This window comes from Talpa europaea (genome assembly GCF_964194135.1).
Source record: "Talpa europaea genome assembly, chromosome: 7".
NCBI lineage: Eukaryota > Metazoa > Chordata > Mammalia > Eulipotyphla > Talpidae > Talpa > Talpa europaea.
The window spans coordinates 127,945,530-127,961,806 of record NC_140074.1 but is presented as its reverse complement, the minus strand read 5'-3'; the positions used below and the strand labels follow the sequence as shown (position 1 = coordinate 127,961,806).

General features: G+C 53.7%; 1 protein-coding gene across 1 annotated transcript in view; it reads right to left on the bottom strand.

Moving 5' to 3' along the window:
* The window catches only part of ARSG (arylsulfatase G), a gene marked incomplete at both ends in the record, with an annotated part of 49,411 nt that overhangs the window by 23,698 nt on the left and 9,436 nt on the right, over window positions 1-16,277 (bottom strand). The window contains 6 exons of the mRNA XM_084238045.1: window positions 611-691; window positions 1,609-1,808; window positions 6,648-6,785; window positions 9,207-9,318; window positions 11,307-11,354; window positions 14,169-14,356. Coding sequence (XP_084094171.1) covers window positions 611-691; window positions 1,609-1,808; window positions 6,648-6,785; window positions 9,207-9,318; window positions 11,307-11,354; window positions 14,169-14,356 — 767 coding nt within the window. The remainder of the gene's footprint in view (window positions 1-610; window positions 692-1,608; window positions 1,809-6,647; window positions 6,786-9,206; window positions 9,319-11,306; window positions 11,355-14,168; window positions 14,357-16,277) is intronic.

The following is a 16,277-nucleotide window of genomic DNA, read 5'->3' as shown; positions in this document are numbered from 1 at the left end:
CTGGGAGCTGAAGGACAATTCAGCAGAGAGAGGCAGTATGGTGCGTTGGGAAGAACTAGCAAGTTTGGCTTCCTCCTCATATGCTGTGTGCCCTTGGGCAAGTGACTTAGCCTCTCTGAGGGGCTCTCTCTCTCTTTGTCTGCAAAAAGGAATGATTACCATCTACTTACCACTATTGTAAGGTCTAGAGATAATATTGTAAAAACCTTGCCTTTTTGTACATTAAAGATTTCTTGAATGAATGAGATGCATTAATGGCTGGGTGGATGGAAGGGTCTCAAAAAACAAGGGGGGGAAACCCAGAAGAAAGGAGAGAGAGGATGGGCAGCAGGATAAAGGCAAAGGAAAAGCATATGTGTTGGAAGGTCCATGGATGAACTGGCCAGATGGGAGAAGGCTGGTCCCCAGAGGGGAGCCCTGGGGTATAAGACAAGAAGGGGTGGTCTGGGCTGAGCAGAAGCTGGCTCTGTCGCTATTTGTTTCTCTTCTGTGGTGGCTGGTGGGCGACATGTCCTACTTCACTGAAGCCCGAAGGCCTGGGTATAAGTTGGTTCTCCCAGAGGCAGACCCTCACGCCCAGCACCCCGCCAACTCCAGCTGAGCCCCCTACCTTGATGAGTTTGCCATGATCCAGAGAAGGGGCCCACACTGCCCGCCAGCTCACACTTCTGTGCCCAGGGGCCATTGTCTCCTAGGAGCCAAAGCAAGCAACATGTGTGGTCAGCAGGTTGGTGGACACCATCCCCAGTGCTCCCCCTCTGGCCCCTCATCTCCGTGCACAGCAGGGGGCTGGGTAGCAGGAGCACTTGGGGGAGCAAATATGAACCCTCCCCTCAAAAGCTCCAATGGGCTTTCAGAGGTGGGGGTTTTCCCTGCCCACCCTCACTAGCCCTCCTGGGGGTCTTGCCTTATACACTCTGCTCTTTTGTAGCTTTAGCTGCCCCAGGCCCTCATCATCAATGCCTCAGCCATGCATCGCGGCCCTGGGGAGCACCCAGGCTTTCCACTCAATATCCCATAAGCTCCAACACGCTGCAGAGTAGATGCTCCTACTTGTTCAAGTTTTGCACTTGCAGAAATAGCCTTAAAGAGGCCAAAGCAACTTTCCTAATAGTGTAGGTTCAAGCCCAGGTCTCCGCCTGACCCGTCCCCTTCATTCTACACAGGGACCGAGGACCCGGGATGTTCATGTAGACCCTGCAGGGCTCACCAGCCAAGGTCCACTCCACTGAGGTGGCCTGGTACCCAGGGGCAGCCAGTGCCCTGGGAACCAGGGGGGAGGGTAAAGCGGGACCGTCAGACCCACTACACAGGCTCACAATGCCAAAGCCATTCGTTAACAATTAGGAGCAACATCCAGATGGACTTGATCATTACACAGGGGCTGTGGGCACCTGCTGTCTCTGTGCAACCTTTCCAGGGGCTCAGTCTTGGAGGCCCCAGAGGATGGGTGGTTTTCAGCATTCAAGCCAACAAACACCAGCAGGGACTCCAGTTCCAAGAACCCCCATCCCATCCATGAGGGTCACTGGACGAGACTCGGCTGCTGGGGGTGGCACAGGGTTACCCATTAGGTCTCAGGAAAGTCGGCTGGGTTTTATCGCTTACCTGCGAACCAGAGGAAGGTGTTTCCTTTTGCTATGTGGTCAACTTTGTCCTTGATCTGGCCGACCAGGGTGTCCATCTCCCGGAGACTTGCACGGTAGGGTGTGGCACCCCGGGGGTCTGCTGACCGCTGCTGGGTCTTGGACAAGGGCACATGCATGTGGGCCAAGCCCATGTACAGCAGGAAGGGCCTTCCACTGGCGCTGTGGGAGGAGACTAAGAATGACCCCCAGAACACTCTCTTGCCTCAGAAGACACAGGGTGAGGGGGGAACTCAGATTTGCACAAAGTGGTGATAGAGAGGCCCAGAGACCTGGCTTTTAAACACACCCAGTATCCGGTGCCCACCCTGATTAGCACAACCCCACCAGGAGCTGCCTGAGCCCCCACAGCCTCAGCTCTGCATCAAGGTGCACCCGGAGCCCCCTCCCCGAATCCCAATGCCCGGGTCCCCAGGCTAGAACCGCAAATGCACTCAGCTCCCTGGACATGCAACCCAGGACACAAGTGCCAGGGCAGGTGCCTCTGCTGTCCCCATGATCAACAGTGTCTCGCAACGGTTCTAGAGTTGTCTCGTGCAAGCAGTCGCTCTGAGTTGTGAGTCTGCTGGACTTAAACTGAAATTGAATGTCCTATCACCTTAAAGAACATAAAAGCATGTGTTTATGTGTCATCGTCTCGTCTGAAGAGATGACAGCAGACGGCCAGACAGCGCGACGAGTCCATTCTGGACATGTTTGTGGACCAGCTGGAGAGACCCGTTCAGACTAGCAGGAGGGTTACTCGTGGGCTGTGGCATCGGGGTGATTTTATTTTCTGCTTGCTTATTTGTTTTTGGAGATTTCTAAAGAGAACACACGCTGTTTGTGCGGCAAAGCGAGTGGAGAGGTAAGCAGAAAAAAATAAGAAGACCTCCAGAAAAGAGGACAGGGCAGGGCAGGGAGATGCACTGAACTCTGGGGCCCATGAACTCGACCACCTGCGGGAAAATGCCTGCCCTGAAGCAGAAAATGGCAGGCGAGGGGCAGCTGCCTCTCCTGAGTGGTCCCCAGCGGTGCCCAGCTGGAGAGCGCCAGCCTGGAGGTGAGACAGGGCATCCGTCCAGCAGGGAGGAGTGGACACCTGCCCAGGTGGCTCCCAGCCCTCTGGGCGCTCCAGCACGACCCCCTGGGGTCGAGGGACTAAGGGTCTGTCTGGAATGACCGGTTACGGAAACACTCACCCCCTCCTATTTCACTATCTCCCTCTCAGCCTCTGTGTTACAGACAACCTTCTGGAACCCCGAATTGATTCATAGCTCCCTATTTTGAAACCCACTGAGCCAGTGGGGCGAGTCCAAACCTCACCACCCAGCACGGAGACCTCCCCTGGCCTTGGGGACTCCCACATGCACGCGTCCCAGACGCCTGGCCCTTCTGCCTTCCGTGCCTGGCCCACGTTAGTCCTCTCCCTCAGAACCTCCCAGGCGTTGTGCTAAGAACACTTAGCCCATTCATAAGACCCGGCTCAAAAGTCCCCAACACTCCTACTCTGCCCCCAGGTCGTGGGTGGCTTAGTCCTTGACACTTCCCCACACCCCCCCTCTAATGGCATTGATGGGTGTTGACAATACGACCTGGTCAAAACTGGCTTTTAACATATCTGTTCCCCACTGGCCTGGGAGCTACTCCAAAGCAGGGCAGATGGAATTCGTGTTTCTATCCCTCGCACGACACCAGCACCTCTCTGGGGCTACCCTCATTCCATGACTGTTGATGAAGCTCTAACTAGGTCCCAGGTCCTGGGGACAGAGCAGCGGCCGTGATGGAGATGATTCCACCGTCCTGGAATTGAACAGCTCATTGGAAACAGGAGAAAAATGCAACTAAAAATTAATCCCATCATTATTTACAAATTTTGTAGGCGTAATGGAGGAGCAATACAGGGTGTTGTGGGAGAGCAAAATGGGGCCAAAGAGGGTTTGGAGCTAGACAGGAGGGATCCCGAGAACAGCAGGATGAGGGGTAGCAGGTGGGCTGTGGGGGTGTCCACTCAGACAGAACATCCTCGGGGAGAAGACACAGGCAGAAGCGTAAGGTCCCAGGCCCTCACTCTACAAGGGGTCGTTCAGCTGCTCACGCTGCATCCATCCAGCGTTCAAACCAGAACAGGAATGACAGGGCAGGTAGTGAGCAAGACCACACCCAGAGCCCTGATGCAGGTAAGGATGGGGGTGTGGGGTGGGAGCTGGGTGAGGGGGCTGAGGGGCATCAATGCAGGGAGAAGGTGGAGGCAGGAACAAGAGGGAGGTAGCCCCGCTGATGTCGGGGGGCCGTGCAGACTGGGGCTCCTTAGTCACCTGAACCTCTCTGGGGCCTCGTCCTAACTCTTGAATATTGATCACACCCTGGATGCCCCCACACGGCTCTGATTTCAAATATCCCAAACTCACACTTTGCCCCAAATGCTCCCCCTTGACCCCCATGGATGCTCAGGGCACAGCCCCAGCACCTGGAAGGAGCCAGGGCTGGATAATGTGACTCGGGGCCATGCCATCTGCTGGCTCCCTTTTTGCCAACTCAGAGCTTTGTCTGCAGCTTAAATAACCCCAATCGAGGATTAGCTTTCAGCGTCAATGCTGGATTAAGGGTCTAAATACAAGAAAAGACGGAAGCAAAAACTTTCCAAGAAGTCCTAGGGGAGGGCTCTTGCCCCAGGGAAATGGAAACCACCCGCTGGGACCCCTGGTAGTTCTGGCAAACAGGTCCAGGCGGCGGCGGGTGGGAGGGGGAGGAGGAGCAAGGAGTCAAGGAGTCGGGGTGGGGCTGGGGGCGGTGGTGAGGGGGGTCGTTTCTGCTGACGCTGCAAAAACCATGGCTGAATTGGCAAGTGAAATCCTAAAGAAATCAGCATGCCTGAGCATTGTTTTCTATCAAGTTAAAAGCCACAGGAGTCATGTGACTATTCACTTAATAGCTAATTAATAAAGTAGCAAGCAGCTCACGCTTTTCATGTGATAAGGAGACTGTTTCCTGAAGTATTTGTTTTTACAGCACCAGGTCTGTCCACTTCGGAGGGGTATGAAAGAGTCCCAGCCTCAGCTGCTGCCATCACCCCCCCTGAGAACCCGTGCTGTTCCAGAAATTGCAAACACAGGGTGGACAGTTCACACCAGCAACAAAGCATCCACCTGGCCTGGGGGCCAAGGCCCTAAAACCATCTGGAAGCCCTTGGCAGCAGAGAAGTGCTCAGCTCTCCAGAAGGGCTGAGTGCTGCCTGTGAGTCACCAGAAAATAAACCTGTTTCTCAGAAAGCCCTGGAAACTGGTAAGATGCCACCTGAAGACTAAAACATCATAAATGAATCTCCTACACGCTGCTTGGCCTCCCCTGCTGACCTCCTTTCTCGAGCAGTCCAACGTGAGTGGTTGGGAGGCTCCCTGCTCCCTCAAGGGGTCAGCTGTCTGCAGACAGAAGTGCCCATTTTTAATTGGCACCAGCAGGCTGATGCACAGCATCCTTTCTTATGTCCACAGAGGCTACTATTGCAGAACTATTGAAGGAAAACAACAGGAAATTCTTCCACTGTCCTTGAATTTGCCAACTTGGGGTCATGCAATGGCAGCTGGGATGGGGCAGGACAGGCGGGTAAGGTGACAGGATGGGTGATTGGGGGTGAATACACTTGTGTGTGCATGCCCTTGACGCTGACACATGTGCACCTGATGAATGTGCGTGATGGCCGTTGCCTACTGCTTCACAGTATCCACTCTTGGTCTTGACCTGACCAAGAGGCTGAGCCCAGCAGCCCACAGACCTACACATGCCATGTAGGTTAGAGACACCCCATGGGCTGGCTGTGTTCTGCTTTCTGTCATGTCTAATATTCAATTATTCAATAAGTCTAATATTTAAAGATCAAGAGATTTCACTCAAGGGCTGGGTGCCCTGTCTCTTGTGAAATGGAAAGAAGATTCCCCTCCCCACAAGCACCAGGCAATGGGAGTCTCAGTCCCGCATAGGGGACAAGTGTCTTCAAGTTCTCCATAGGCCCCACCATTCCCTAACGCCTTATCTGTGCCTGCTTCCCTCTTTAAGGTCACCTACCTGAGCAGCTCTTTGCTCCTTTGTATCTATGCAAATGTCTTTTTCCTTAATCACTTCCCCCCACCAAAAATAATAATAATCCGTTTACCTACCTGGACCCTGCAATGCTGGGGGTTCAACCCAGGGCTGTGAATCCTTTGGAGTTATAATGTCCCAACGGATGTCCCAGGTCTAATCCCTGAGTGTTGCCTTCTATGGCAAAAGGGTCTTTTTTTTTTTTTTAAAGATTTATTTATTTATGCATACAAGAGCTGGGGTACAGGCCAGAGATGTGGGGGTGGTGAGAGGATTCACCAGACAGAGTGGGGAGCAGAACAGGCAGACTGACTGAAATACACTGCTGAGGGGAGCAGCAGGAAAGACAGGAGAGGTCTGCTGCACCATGTGGGTTGCTCCCTGGTGGCCCGGGGATCGAACTCGTGCTGCAGAGGCTGCGGATTGCTTCATAGTGCAGTGCTTAACCCCTTGCGCCACCAGGGAGGCCCCACATGGCAAAAGGGTCTTTGCAGATAAAATTATTCCAAGGATCTAGAGATAGGGAGATTATCTTGGGCTCTTGGACCCTGAAGGTAATCCCACATGATCTTGTGGGAGGGAGAGAGAAGGCATCTAACTGCAGAGGAGCAGCCAATGGCCCAGCAGGAGGAGAGATGAGAATCACACGGCCACAGCCAAGGCAGACCAGCAGCTTCCAGAAGCTGGAAGAGGCAGAAAGATCCCTCCTTCCCACCCCACCCTTGGCCTCCAGAAGGAAATGCCCTGCAGACACCTGGATTTCAGCCCTTGGCACTTATCTCTGACCACTGGCTTCCACAACTGAGGATACTTCATTGTTTTAGCAAATAAGGTGGTGGTAGGTTCGTTCCAGCAGCAAGAAGAAACACCCCCCCCTTTCACCCGAGGAGTCCACAGTGGGCAGGCAGTGGGCCCAGCATCTGGGGGCCGGGGGGCCCTTACCTGGCGTGCTGGATGAACTGGGTGGCTTTCTCAGTGTACTTCTGGGTGAGGCCACTCAGGTTCACAGGCTGCTCCACAATGTTGAGGTTTTCGTACAGAGGGAGGCCCACGTCGGTGTAACAGTCCCTCCTGGGGCTCCTGGGTGGAGACCGCAGATGGGAGAACGTTCATTTCTCCCACCCGAGTGGTCTCAGAGCAGAACAGAACATCCCGATGCAGCCATGCACGTAAACAAAATCCCCAGAAGCCTGACCCCAAGTGGCTTCCGTGGCTTTCCCAGTCTGCCGTCTCCCCAAGTGTCGAACCTGCGTCGACTTCCTTCCGCTCCACATGCCCGTGTGCCCTGACTCGCTGACCCACGAAGACAGGACTGCTTCCCTTTTGCGGGCAGAGAAATTGAGGTCTAAACAGACTAACTTGTTTCAACAGAGTCTCCAGCCCATCCCCAGCTCACCCCTGGCCTTCTCCACTGTCCTCCCTAAAATTAAGTGAGGGGTTCTGGGCGGGAGGCACTGCCTCGTGTGTCCCTGAGCCAACAATTCCATGGGACATGACCTCTGATGACAGGGCAGGTGGCCAGGGAGACAATTTTAAAAATTTAAACCACGTTTGGAGAATGGGAGAAGCTTTAGCAACTGGCATGAGTGGGGTCAAACCCATAATGTCTCCTGGAAAAAGCAAACTCAGCCCTTGGCTGGAGGGCGCAGATTGAATCTGACGCACGGCCGTCCCGTCAGTGTGGCTAAGCAGGCGCTGGCTGTGATGGTGCCTTTCCTTACCAGATGCGGGGGTTGCCCAGGCGACCTTCCAGAGGCACTGGGAGGGCTAAAACCAGAGAACAAATGGTCTGTGTTTTGCACAAGGGTCACCATCCTGGGGACTCGGTCATCACTCCGTGCGGGTTACCACAGAGAGCCCAGAGCCAGCGCCCGGAGACAGAGCCCAGAAGCGGAGCCCAGAATGATGCAGAGACAAATGGGGACAGAAGGGGGGTCACCAAGGGCTCTCAGAGAAATTGTCCTACACACAGGAGAGGAGTTGGGAGAAACAAAAACTCCCCATCGTGCTTCTAAGCACACAGCTCTGACGGAACCTTCAGAGACAAGATCAGATTGGGATAGAGAAACACCCAGGACTGCAGCTTGATGGGAAGCGCCCGCTCTGTCCCGTGCACAGCGGCACTGGTCTCATGATTCATGTCCAGTCATTCAGCCTTTCATGCTCATTGCAACTCCACCACCATCTGCACCCCCGCCCGCTGCCGTCAGCCAGCCTTTCTTTTCTACTGGATTTCTTATGGGTTCAACAGGGAGTGGATGACGTACATCACACCTCCATATGGGCAGCTGTGACCCCCAGGCCACAGTGTGCCAGGAAGGAGGTGGCGAAATGTTGGGCGGCCCCACCCTCACACTGCACCGTGCTCATGAGGCACCCCTCAGGGGCCCGCCCAGACTGGTGCATTTCACACATGCCCGGGCGCCTCACGCTGCGGGGCTGTCGAGCACACTTTCGGCAGCAAGGATGCAAAGGACACGGGCTCTGACCCTGAGACACACAGCCAGACTCTCCACCCCTAAGCTCCGTGTGGCCTGGGCAACAAGGCAGGCTTCCTTCCCTAAAAGCCAGCTGTGTGGCCGTGTCAACGACAGCGAAGCATGCAGAGGGTCTAGGATGGGACACTTTCCCAATAAAAGGCCACGGTTGCCTTCGCTATCGTGTTATTCACAAGCCAGTCGAGACCTGTCTTCCCCAAAGGCTCAGACACAGGTAACCTCGTAAAGAACCACGGTGCAGTCTGAACAAGCACAGCACAACGCATGTTGCTTTGTTACCTGAATGAGGTTGGTTATCTTTTCCTGATAATAAATGCATTGCCTGCTCATTACAGAGTATTTGAAAAATCCCCCAAAAGTACATGAAAACTCCACAGTCCCCTGGCCAGAGAGAATGAGCCATTGTTCTACTTTGGCCTGGCCTTGAGCCTCGCCATAGAGCTAGAAAGGCCTAGACAGAGAGATGGTTGAGAACACACAGCTACTGATTTGTTTACTGTCCGTTTTCTCACTTCCTGTCATATTGTGAGCATTTTCCCATTCCTTTGAACACATTTTTGAAACTTCCTGTTTAGAGCCTGCGTGGCATTGTGGCGTCAGAATGTGCCTTATCTGCCTTGTCAGCAATTCCCTGCACTTTTTCTCGCTCCATCCCGCCTTATGTTCAGTTTCTGGACCAGGTGAGTGGTCCAGGAGCAAAGCCAGTAGCAGAGCATCAGGGAAGCCCCGCCTGTGTAAGACTTTGGCAGCAGCAGGTTCTCCCCAGCTGAGCAGACTGGAATCCAGAAAATTCCAATAGAAGAATTTTGTTGATGGCGCCTGTGCTAAAAACTGTCTTGCACTCTGCGCAGATCATGCTTTTCCAATGGCACTGAGTGGACAGACTATGTTTTCTGCTGTCTCAACTGTCCCCTCCTGCTCTCTCTCTCAACTAACTACTCCTGATGGATCATGTACTTTGCCTTGCCCTGAAGCTCATAGCAAATGTCTGGGAGAGGATTACCTTGATGGTCCAGTGCCCCGTGGACACGCTGGGCAGGGAGGATGGTTGTAGCCTGGAGTATCGGTGCAGCCCATATCATGGCTGTATGGAATTCCAAAGTAGTAATCAAAACCTGGAACAGGAGCAACTGGTTAGCACCCCCCTTGGCTGCTGCTGTGTGAGCCTGCATTCTAATGTTCAGGATGAAAATTAAATTTTCCGTGATTTAATACTGCAGTGCTATGGAGTAGGTAATTAAAAGAGGATTTGAGTCATATCCCTTTGTAGTCCGGAAAAAAAAAATGCTGTGCTGGGTTCTGACATCTTGTGATCAGTTAACCCAGAGAGGGAGAAGCGGAGAGAATCTTGAACAGCTAACACCCCTAGTGCAACTATAGACACATTCAGTAGCTGGTGCAAATCTATTGCATGCGTGACATTTTAAGACAAAAAGAATAAATTCTGTCCTCAAGAGACTTCCTGTCTGATGGGGTCAATAAGACAGAGCAATTAAGAGGTTTGAAGTAACCAGGAGACTGATGGGGGACCAGGACAGAGCATGGAGCAGGGCAGGAGGGAACTGGCATGAACTTGGACACCAGAATCGAGAAACTTCAGCATGTCCAAGCTGTCCAATTTTAAGAATTGTCCAGCCCAGGAACAGCAAATATGGGAGACGTTCTCTCTTCCCACTTACTTCCCTAACATGTCCCAAATCCAAAATGGCGCCACTTCCTCCTGGGCAGGACCCAGCCTCAGGATCCCCCTACACGGGACTCTAGGAATATGAACTCAAGGAGTTGACATCGCCTTCTGGCCTAACTCCCTCATTTGTCAAGTGAGAAGCTAAAGACCAAGGAGGAAAAGTAGGATCGGGAGCAGTTTTTTAGTTCATGAAAAAGCCAGGTCTTCACTTATTTTATCCACCATTTAAAATTTTTTTTAATTATGTTTACTGAGGTAGCATTGATTCACAACATTATGTGTATTTTAGGGGTATAGGTTTATACCTCCACAAATGCATGTTACCATGCTGCACCCACCACCAAAGCACCAGGTAAGTAATCTCCCACCACAGTCCATTAGGCCCTTTTGCCCCTTTGCTGGCCACCTTCCATCTCCCCTCTGGAGGTTCAGTCATCCATCATGTTTGCAAAAGCTTATGTGGAAGAGGCTGTGGAAGCCCAATGGGAAATTGGGCACAAGGAAGGAGAGGGGTAGAAGATGCACCAATGGGGAGGCTGGAGTTGGAGAGGTCAGCCAAGAGGGTGCTGACCCCGCGGAGCCAGGGGCTGGGGGCTGGCTCCAAGTCCAGCCATTGAGAACCACTCTCCAAACACAGAACTCTTAGGCACAGATCTGCAGGGCTAGTACAGTCTGCAGCCCTTTTCCAGAGAGACAGAGGGAGCTGCTGGAGCAGGGGAGGGGAGAGGCTGCAAAACAGAGAGTGTCCTGGAAGGAAGAGGACTCCCATCTGCAGACAAAGTGGCGGGAGCAGGGAGGAAGCAGGAGGAAGCACACACAGGGCAGGAATGGGACATGCCTCCAGGCTGCTAAGATCAAGAAAGCTGCTTTCAAGAGGAGTCCATGGGTTCCTGCATCACAGAGAAAGGGTGGGTGAGGCCAGAGCAAGGGCCCCCACTGCAGCTGTGGAAAAACATTGATACTTGGGTGCCCTGGACATTCAGAGAACTCAGCCATTAGCAAATCGATTTTCAGAGACTTGACTCACGGCCTGTCCCCCAGGTTGGACAGGCTGCAGGGAGAAGCCAAGGGGGCATCTCCTGCTCGGGTTCATGCCCCAGTCCCCCGCTTCTGTGAACCATCAGGACATCTGACCTCAGGGGCCAAATGTCCCCTGAGACATGAAGAGGTGGGTCAACGAGAAGCCTGGTAGGATCACACTGGAGCAGCCAGAAAGACAGACAGGCACTATAGGGTGGGGATGGGGGCAGGAAAGGTTCCAGGGGAGCCTTGTGTACCCCAAAGGCACCACGTGAACAGAGATAAACCAACTCAGGGGCCATGTCTCCCAGGGCAGAATGGCTTATACCCAGGATCTTTTTATACTGAGATCTTTATGTTGTTTCCCTGGTAACAAATCCTCCAAAGAATTCTTACCACGAAAGTTGGGGTGATGAGCGCCATGGTGCCCGAGATGCCATTTACCTGTAGGGAAAGAAGAGAGAGGCTTTCTGAGGCACCCCTGCTAATCCAGCGCCCCCTGTGGGGGTCTCCAGTTCCCTGGGGAGCTGATCCCACACTCTGTTCTGCATCAGCTTTGCCCGTGACTGTGGACGAGCAAAGAAGCGACAAACGTGGTGTAAAAGCCAAGTTTTGCTGCCTGGGACTGAGAGGGAGTCCCCAGGGAGTCAGAAAGCAAGTGAGAGTGAGTCTGACACAAGCAGGAAAGCACACAGTGAAAGGGGGGAAATCAGCCATTACTGGGAGCCCTGGGAGCCAGCAGGCTGAGCTTCTGCTCCCCAAAGAGGGGGTCTGTGCCCAGGACATCCTCCCTGTGGGGTGGCTTTCAGGTTCAGAGGCACCTGGAGCCACTGGTCTCACCATCTACCTCACTGGCCAACACCAGCAGCCCCAGAGGCTGGAGGAGCCCTCGAGATGGGGGGAGACCCCTCCAGAAGGCAGACACTAACACTGCCTCTCCTCACTCTGAATGCCCTCATTAGGGAAATAAAGGGGCGAAGCTGCCAGGAGCCTGACAGTGCTGGAACTCTGGACCTGCTAATTCTGCTCGGAGGCATGAAGGCCCCAGGAAGTCACCCCCAAGGCAAGAGGGCAAAGAAAAGAATGTGGTGCAAGATGGAACAGGGGAGCTGTGAGGACACCAAGGAGAGCCCCCTGGCAGCTGCGGGGACATGGCTGGGTGCATTACTTCACTGGGCTTCCCCACCCACCCCAGTAAGGCAAATGCATGTAGCAAAGGTGACAATTGATGACGCTAGGTAAAGGGATAAAGTGTCTACTACTCCCCTTTGTGAATGCTCGGTTGGCACTGGGGGTGGGGGTGGGGATGTAATAAAGAATGGAGGGAAATGGATTAAGCATGTGGAATGCTCAGAATAAGCATTAGGTGGGGACCAAAAGCATATTAAAATGCATCATTATTGCTAACATTGTGAATATAATGCATTTGTACAGGGAAATATTACATCATGGTGGGAGGGATAGAACCAATCAGAGTGTGTAAAATGAGGTAAAAACACATCAACAGAAACCAAATGAGAGGCACAGGGAGCGCTGGCAATGGACTTGATGTTCCTCCGGTGAGTTTTCTTTTTCCTGTCAGTGTTTATCGGAGATCCGTCGTGCCCAGCTGAACTATCCTCTCGTGGTCCTGCAGAGGCGCCCTGAGCAAGGCAGCCGACCTGCTCCTCTGGGATCCTTGTTTTGTTAGCGGCACAAAGGCGAGGGCGCAACTGAGAGCGGATCCTGCCCTAGGGCAGCCGAAGCTCCTCCGGTCAGGGCCCGAACACCCCCTGGATGGGCCCGTGAGGACGCTCAGGCCCTAGTCTGGGGTGGGCGCAGTTACAGCCCAGGGGAGGGGCAGGAATGCACAGGAGAGCGGGGTGGGGCCCTCACTGGCCCTTCTCCCCATGACTGACTGGCCCTGGGGGCCATCAGTGTCATCCTCAGATTTGACCTTCTGTAAGTAGGTGAGGCGCAGCAGAGCAGGAGGCGGCCCGCAAGTTAACAGGCAGCTCCAGGCACCAATCACAGCACCGAGGGGCCCTCCCTTGCCTCTGCAGGTGGAGGCAGGTGTCCCACGGGACCTGGCTCTTGTTGACTCAGGACAACAAGCTCAGGCTGCGGGGGCCCATGGGGTTGTCTGGGTCTCTGGGGGGAGACTGGCGGGGAGGAGAAGGACCAAGCAAGGCTGAGCTGCAGAGACCTGCCCAGACCCGGCCTCCTCCCCCGCGCCAGGCCGGGCAACCTTGCGTCTCTTCTCCTGTCTGAAATTCTCCTTTCTCACCTAGACCGTGGGCGAATAAACCCTTCAGAAGACATGGCCACGCGTTATGGTGCCCTGGTGTGCATCAACACTCAGCCCCGTGCCTGGCGCATGAAAACATGAAATAAAGGTGCCCCTCAAAATGGGAAAGGAATGGAAGTTGTGGGACAAATTAGCAGATGCTGCGGGAAGCCCGCTCCCCCCAAGTCCACTCACCCTGCAAACAGAGCTGAGTTTTGTTCAGGGGAGGGCACCCAAGTCCGAGTCAGTTATACTCTGTCCTCACTTTCAGGCCTCCTTGCGGTGAGCCATGGCTGTGGGCCCGGCTCCACCGACTGGACTGACGCGCCTTCTGCGGTGGGAAGGGGAGGGCCTGGGGAAAGCTTGGCTTTCCTGGTCACTGTGAACAGGTGAGGCGGGCACCATGCCCCTTCTGAGCCAGATCTTAGTGAGTGGCACTCAGCGGCCATCTTGCAGCCATGAGGCCATAAGCACGAGGCAACACGCCGGGGGGCGTGAGGTGAAGGACACAGGAGCTGGCCGCGAGCACGGGGCGGGCAGCACTCACCTCTCGCTTTGTTAGATGAGAGGAAATAGCCCCGCGCGTGGCTTAGTGCACTGTTGGGCCTTTCACAGACAGAGCTGAAGCGTCCTGACCGCACAGCAAGAAACAGGCCGAAAGAGCAGGTGTGAGCAGAGGAAGGAGGCAGCTCACTGGGGCCACAGAAACATGAAGTAGCCACTATAGTAAATGCAGTGGAAGATGGGGGTCCAGGTGGGGGTTCAGGGGCCAGGTGAGGATGGGGTCCGGGTGGGGAGATGGGATCCGGGTGAGACGCACAGCGAGTGGTGGAAATGGACGGGGTCCAGCTGGGGGGACAGGGGTCCAGGTTGGGGGTTGGGTTTAGGCTGGTGGGAAGGTGAGAGTCCAGGCTGGGGGGGATGGGGTCCAGTTGCGGAGGTGGCGGTCCAGACTGGGGGCTGGGGGGACAAGCTGAGGGGCTGCGTGATACCTATCATCCCGGTGATGTAGCCAGCCTGCTGCAGCACCTCGGCCAAGGTGGTCTCATTGCGTGGCAGGCCCCCCACGGAGGTGACCGCAAAGTTGTGGGTGACTCCGTTCCGAAGGCCAAGCCGGCCGGTGAGCAGGGAGGCACGAGAGGGCGAGCAAGTGGAGGCAGCTGCGTGGAAATCCACAAATCTGTGAAGAGAGAGGAAAGTGGTAGGGATTCTTGCCACCGCTGGAAACCAGACCAAAAGCAAATTCAATTCCGTTTCAGTTCCCTGGATTCCAGCACAGGGAAAAAGCTCAAAGATGACCTAGGCTGGGGACAGGTAAGGAAAACGAAGCTCAGAGAAGCAACGCCACAAACCTAAGTCAGGAAGCTAATTCAAGTTGATTTAATCCAACGTATTTAGTTGATCAAAGAATCCATCTTTATAATTCACCTACTCACTAAACTGTATTTGGAACCGCAAAGTCAGAACCCACAGTTTCTGAGTAGTGATTGGTGGACACACCTGTGCACCTGAGCCCAAACAGGTGATCCTCTTGCTTTACAGTATGAGCCAGCGTCCCCCAATTCATGGGCTACTTGCTCCCATGATTCCTGTGCTTCCTGCTGGGGATCTCACTGCATGAAATGACCCCCAAGCACAGTGCTCAGGGGACTGGTCAGTGTCCTGAAGTGCAAGGATGCTGAGATGCATCTTATGAAGATAACTTGTGAGATACGTCTCATGAGGAATGAGTTATAGGGCTGTTGATGGTGAATTTATTAATTAATCAATAACATGGTCTGAATACGGTGTCGTTAAATAGAAACATGCATAAGGCAAAGCTCTGTACTGAGCAGCTTAGGGAAGTGCTGTGACCACCTCCCCTTGAGCAGTGGCTCAGTGTTTGCTAATTCAGTGTTCACGGGGGTGACTTTATAGAACAAAACTACTGCCAGAAACTAGAATCACACGTGTCCAAATGCCCAGCTCTTTTTCAGACATTATGGAGAAAGATAAAAGTGTAGCCACTGTCCTACCCTCAAGGAACACACAACTTCACTGAGACACAGAGATGCACATTCAAGTAGTAAAACTGCAAAGTAGTGTCGATAGTGGACATAGGGGCAGGGATGCTGTAGGACTGCAATGAGGAAAGCACCTTGGTGAGGCGTCCAGGGGACCCTAGAGTCCAGCTGTATGTACCGCGTAGCTTTATGAAGGATGTGTTTTTATTAAGAATGTATTTTATTACATTCACAATGTTTTATTCTTAAGAGATACATGTTGTAGGGCCTCCCTGGTGGCACAAGGGGTTAAGTCTCAGCACTATGAAGCTGTCTGCAGCCTCTGCAGCATGAGTTTGATCCCCAGCCAGGGAGCAACCCACATGACACAGCAGACCTCTCCTGTCTCGCCCGCTGCTCCCCTCAGCAGTGTATTTCAGCAGATCCGCCTGTTCTGCTCCCTACTCTGTCTCTGGTGAATCCTCTCACCCCCTTCCCCCAACACTTCTGGCCTGTACCCCAGTTCTTGTATGCATAAATTAAAAAAAAATGAGATACACGCTGTGAGGTCAGGATGTCTGCACCCTTCATATGGTGCAGGAAAAAACAGCAAGTGGGCTCCAAGAACAGGAAGCAGGGGGTGACCTGAATACACACAGGGGGTGGGAAGTGTGTGCTTCATCATAATAACAATAGCTACTTGTTATCAGGTGGCCCCCAACCTAGTCCTGTGACATGTGTTATTTCTTCTGTCAGAATCCCCATTTTACAAATAAGGGAGGTGAGGCAGAGAGAAGGAAAGCAGCTTTCCCAAGACTACAGGGCGGGTGAGTGCAGACGCAGCTTTCGTAATCCGACACTAAGAAGATGGCAGAACTGGAAATAGTACCCAGGCCCGCTGGAGTGAAATCCCCTGTTCTTTCCCCTTCCCTTTCCAGCCCGGGAAGGCTGGCTGGAGCAGCTCAGTCCGCAAAGGTCACTGGTCTGGGGCTGGGGAGGTCCCAAGACTCACACTCAGCAGGGCCAACCCCAAGAGGGTGACTCACAGCCACACCAACCCCATGAGGCTGAGAGAGACACGGACTGACTTCCAAGAACAGGCCAGAAACCAGCGTCAGC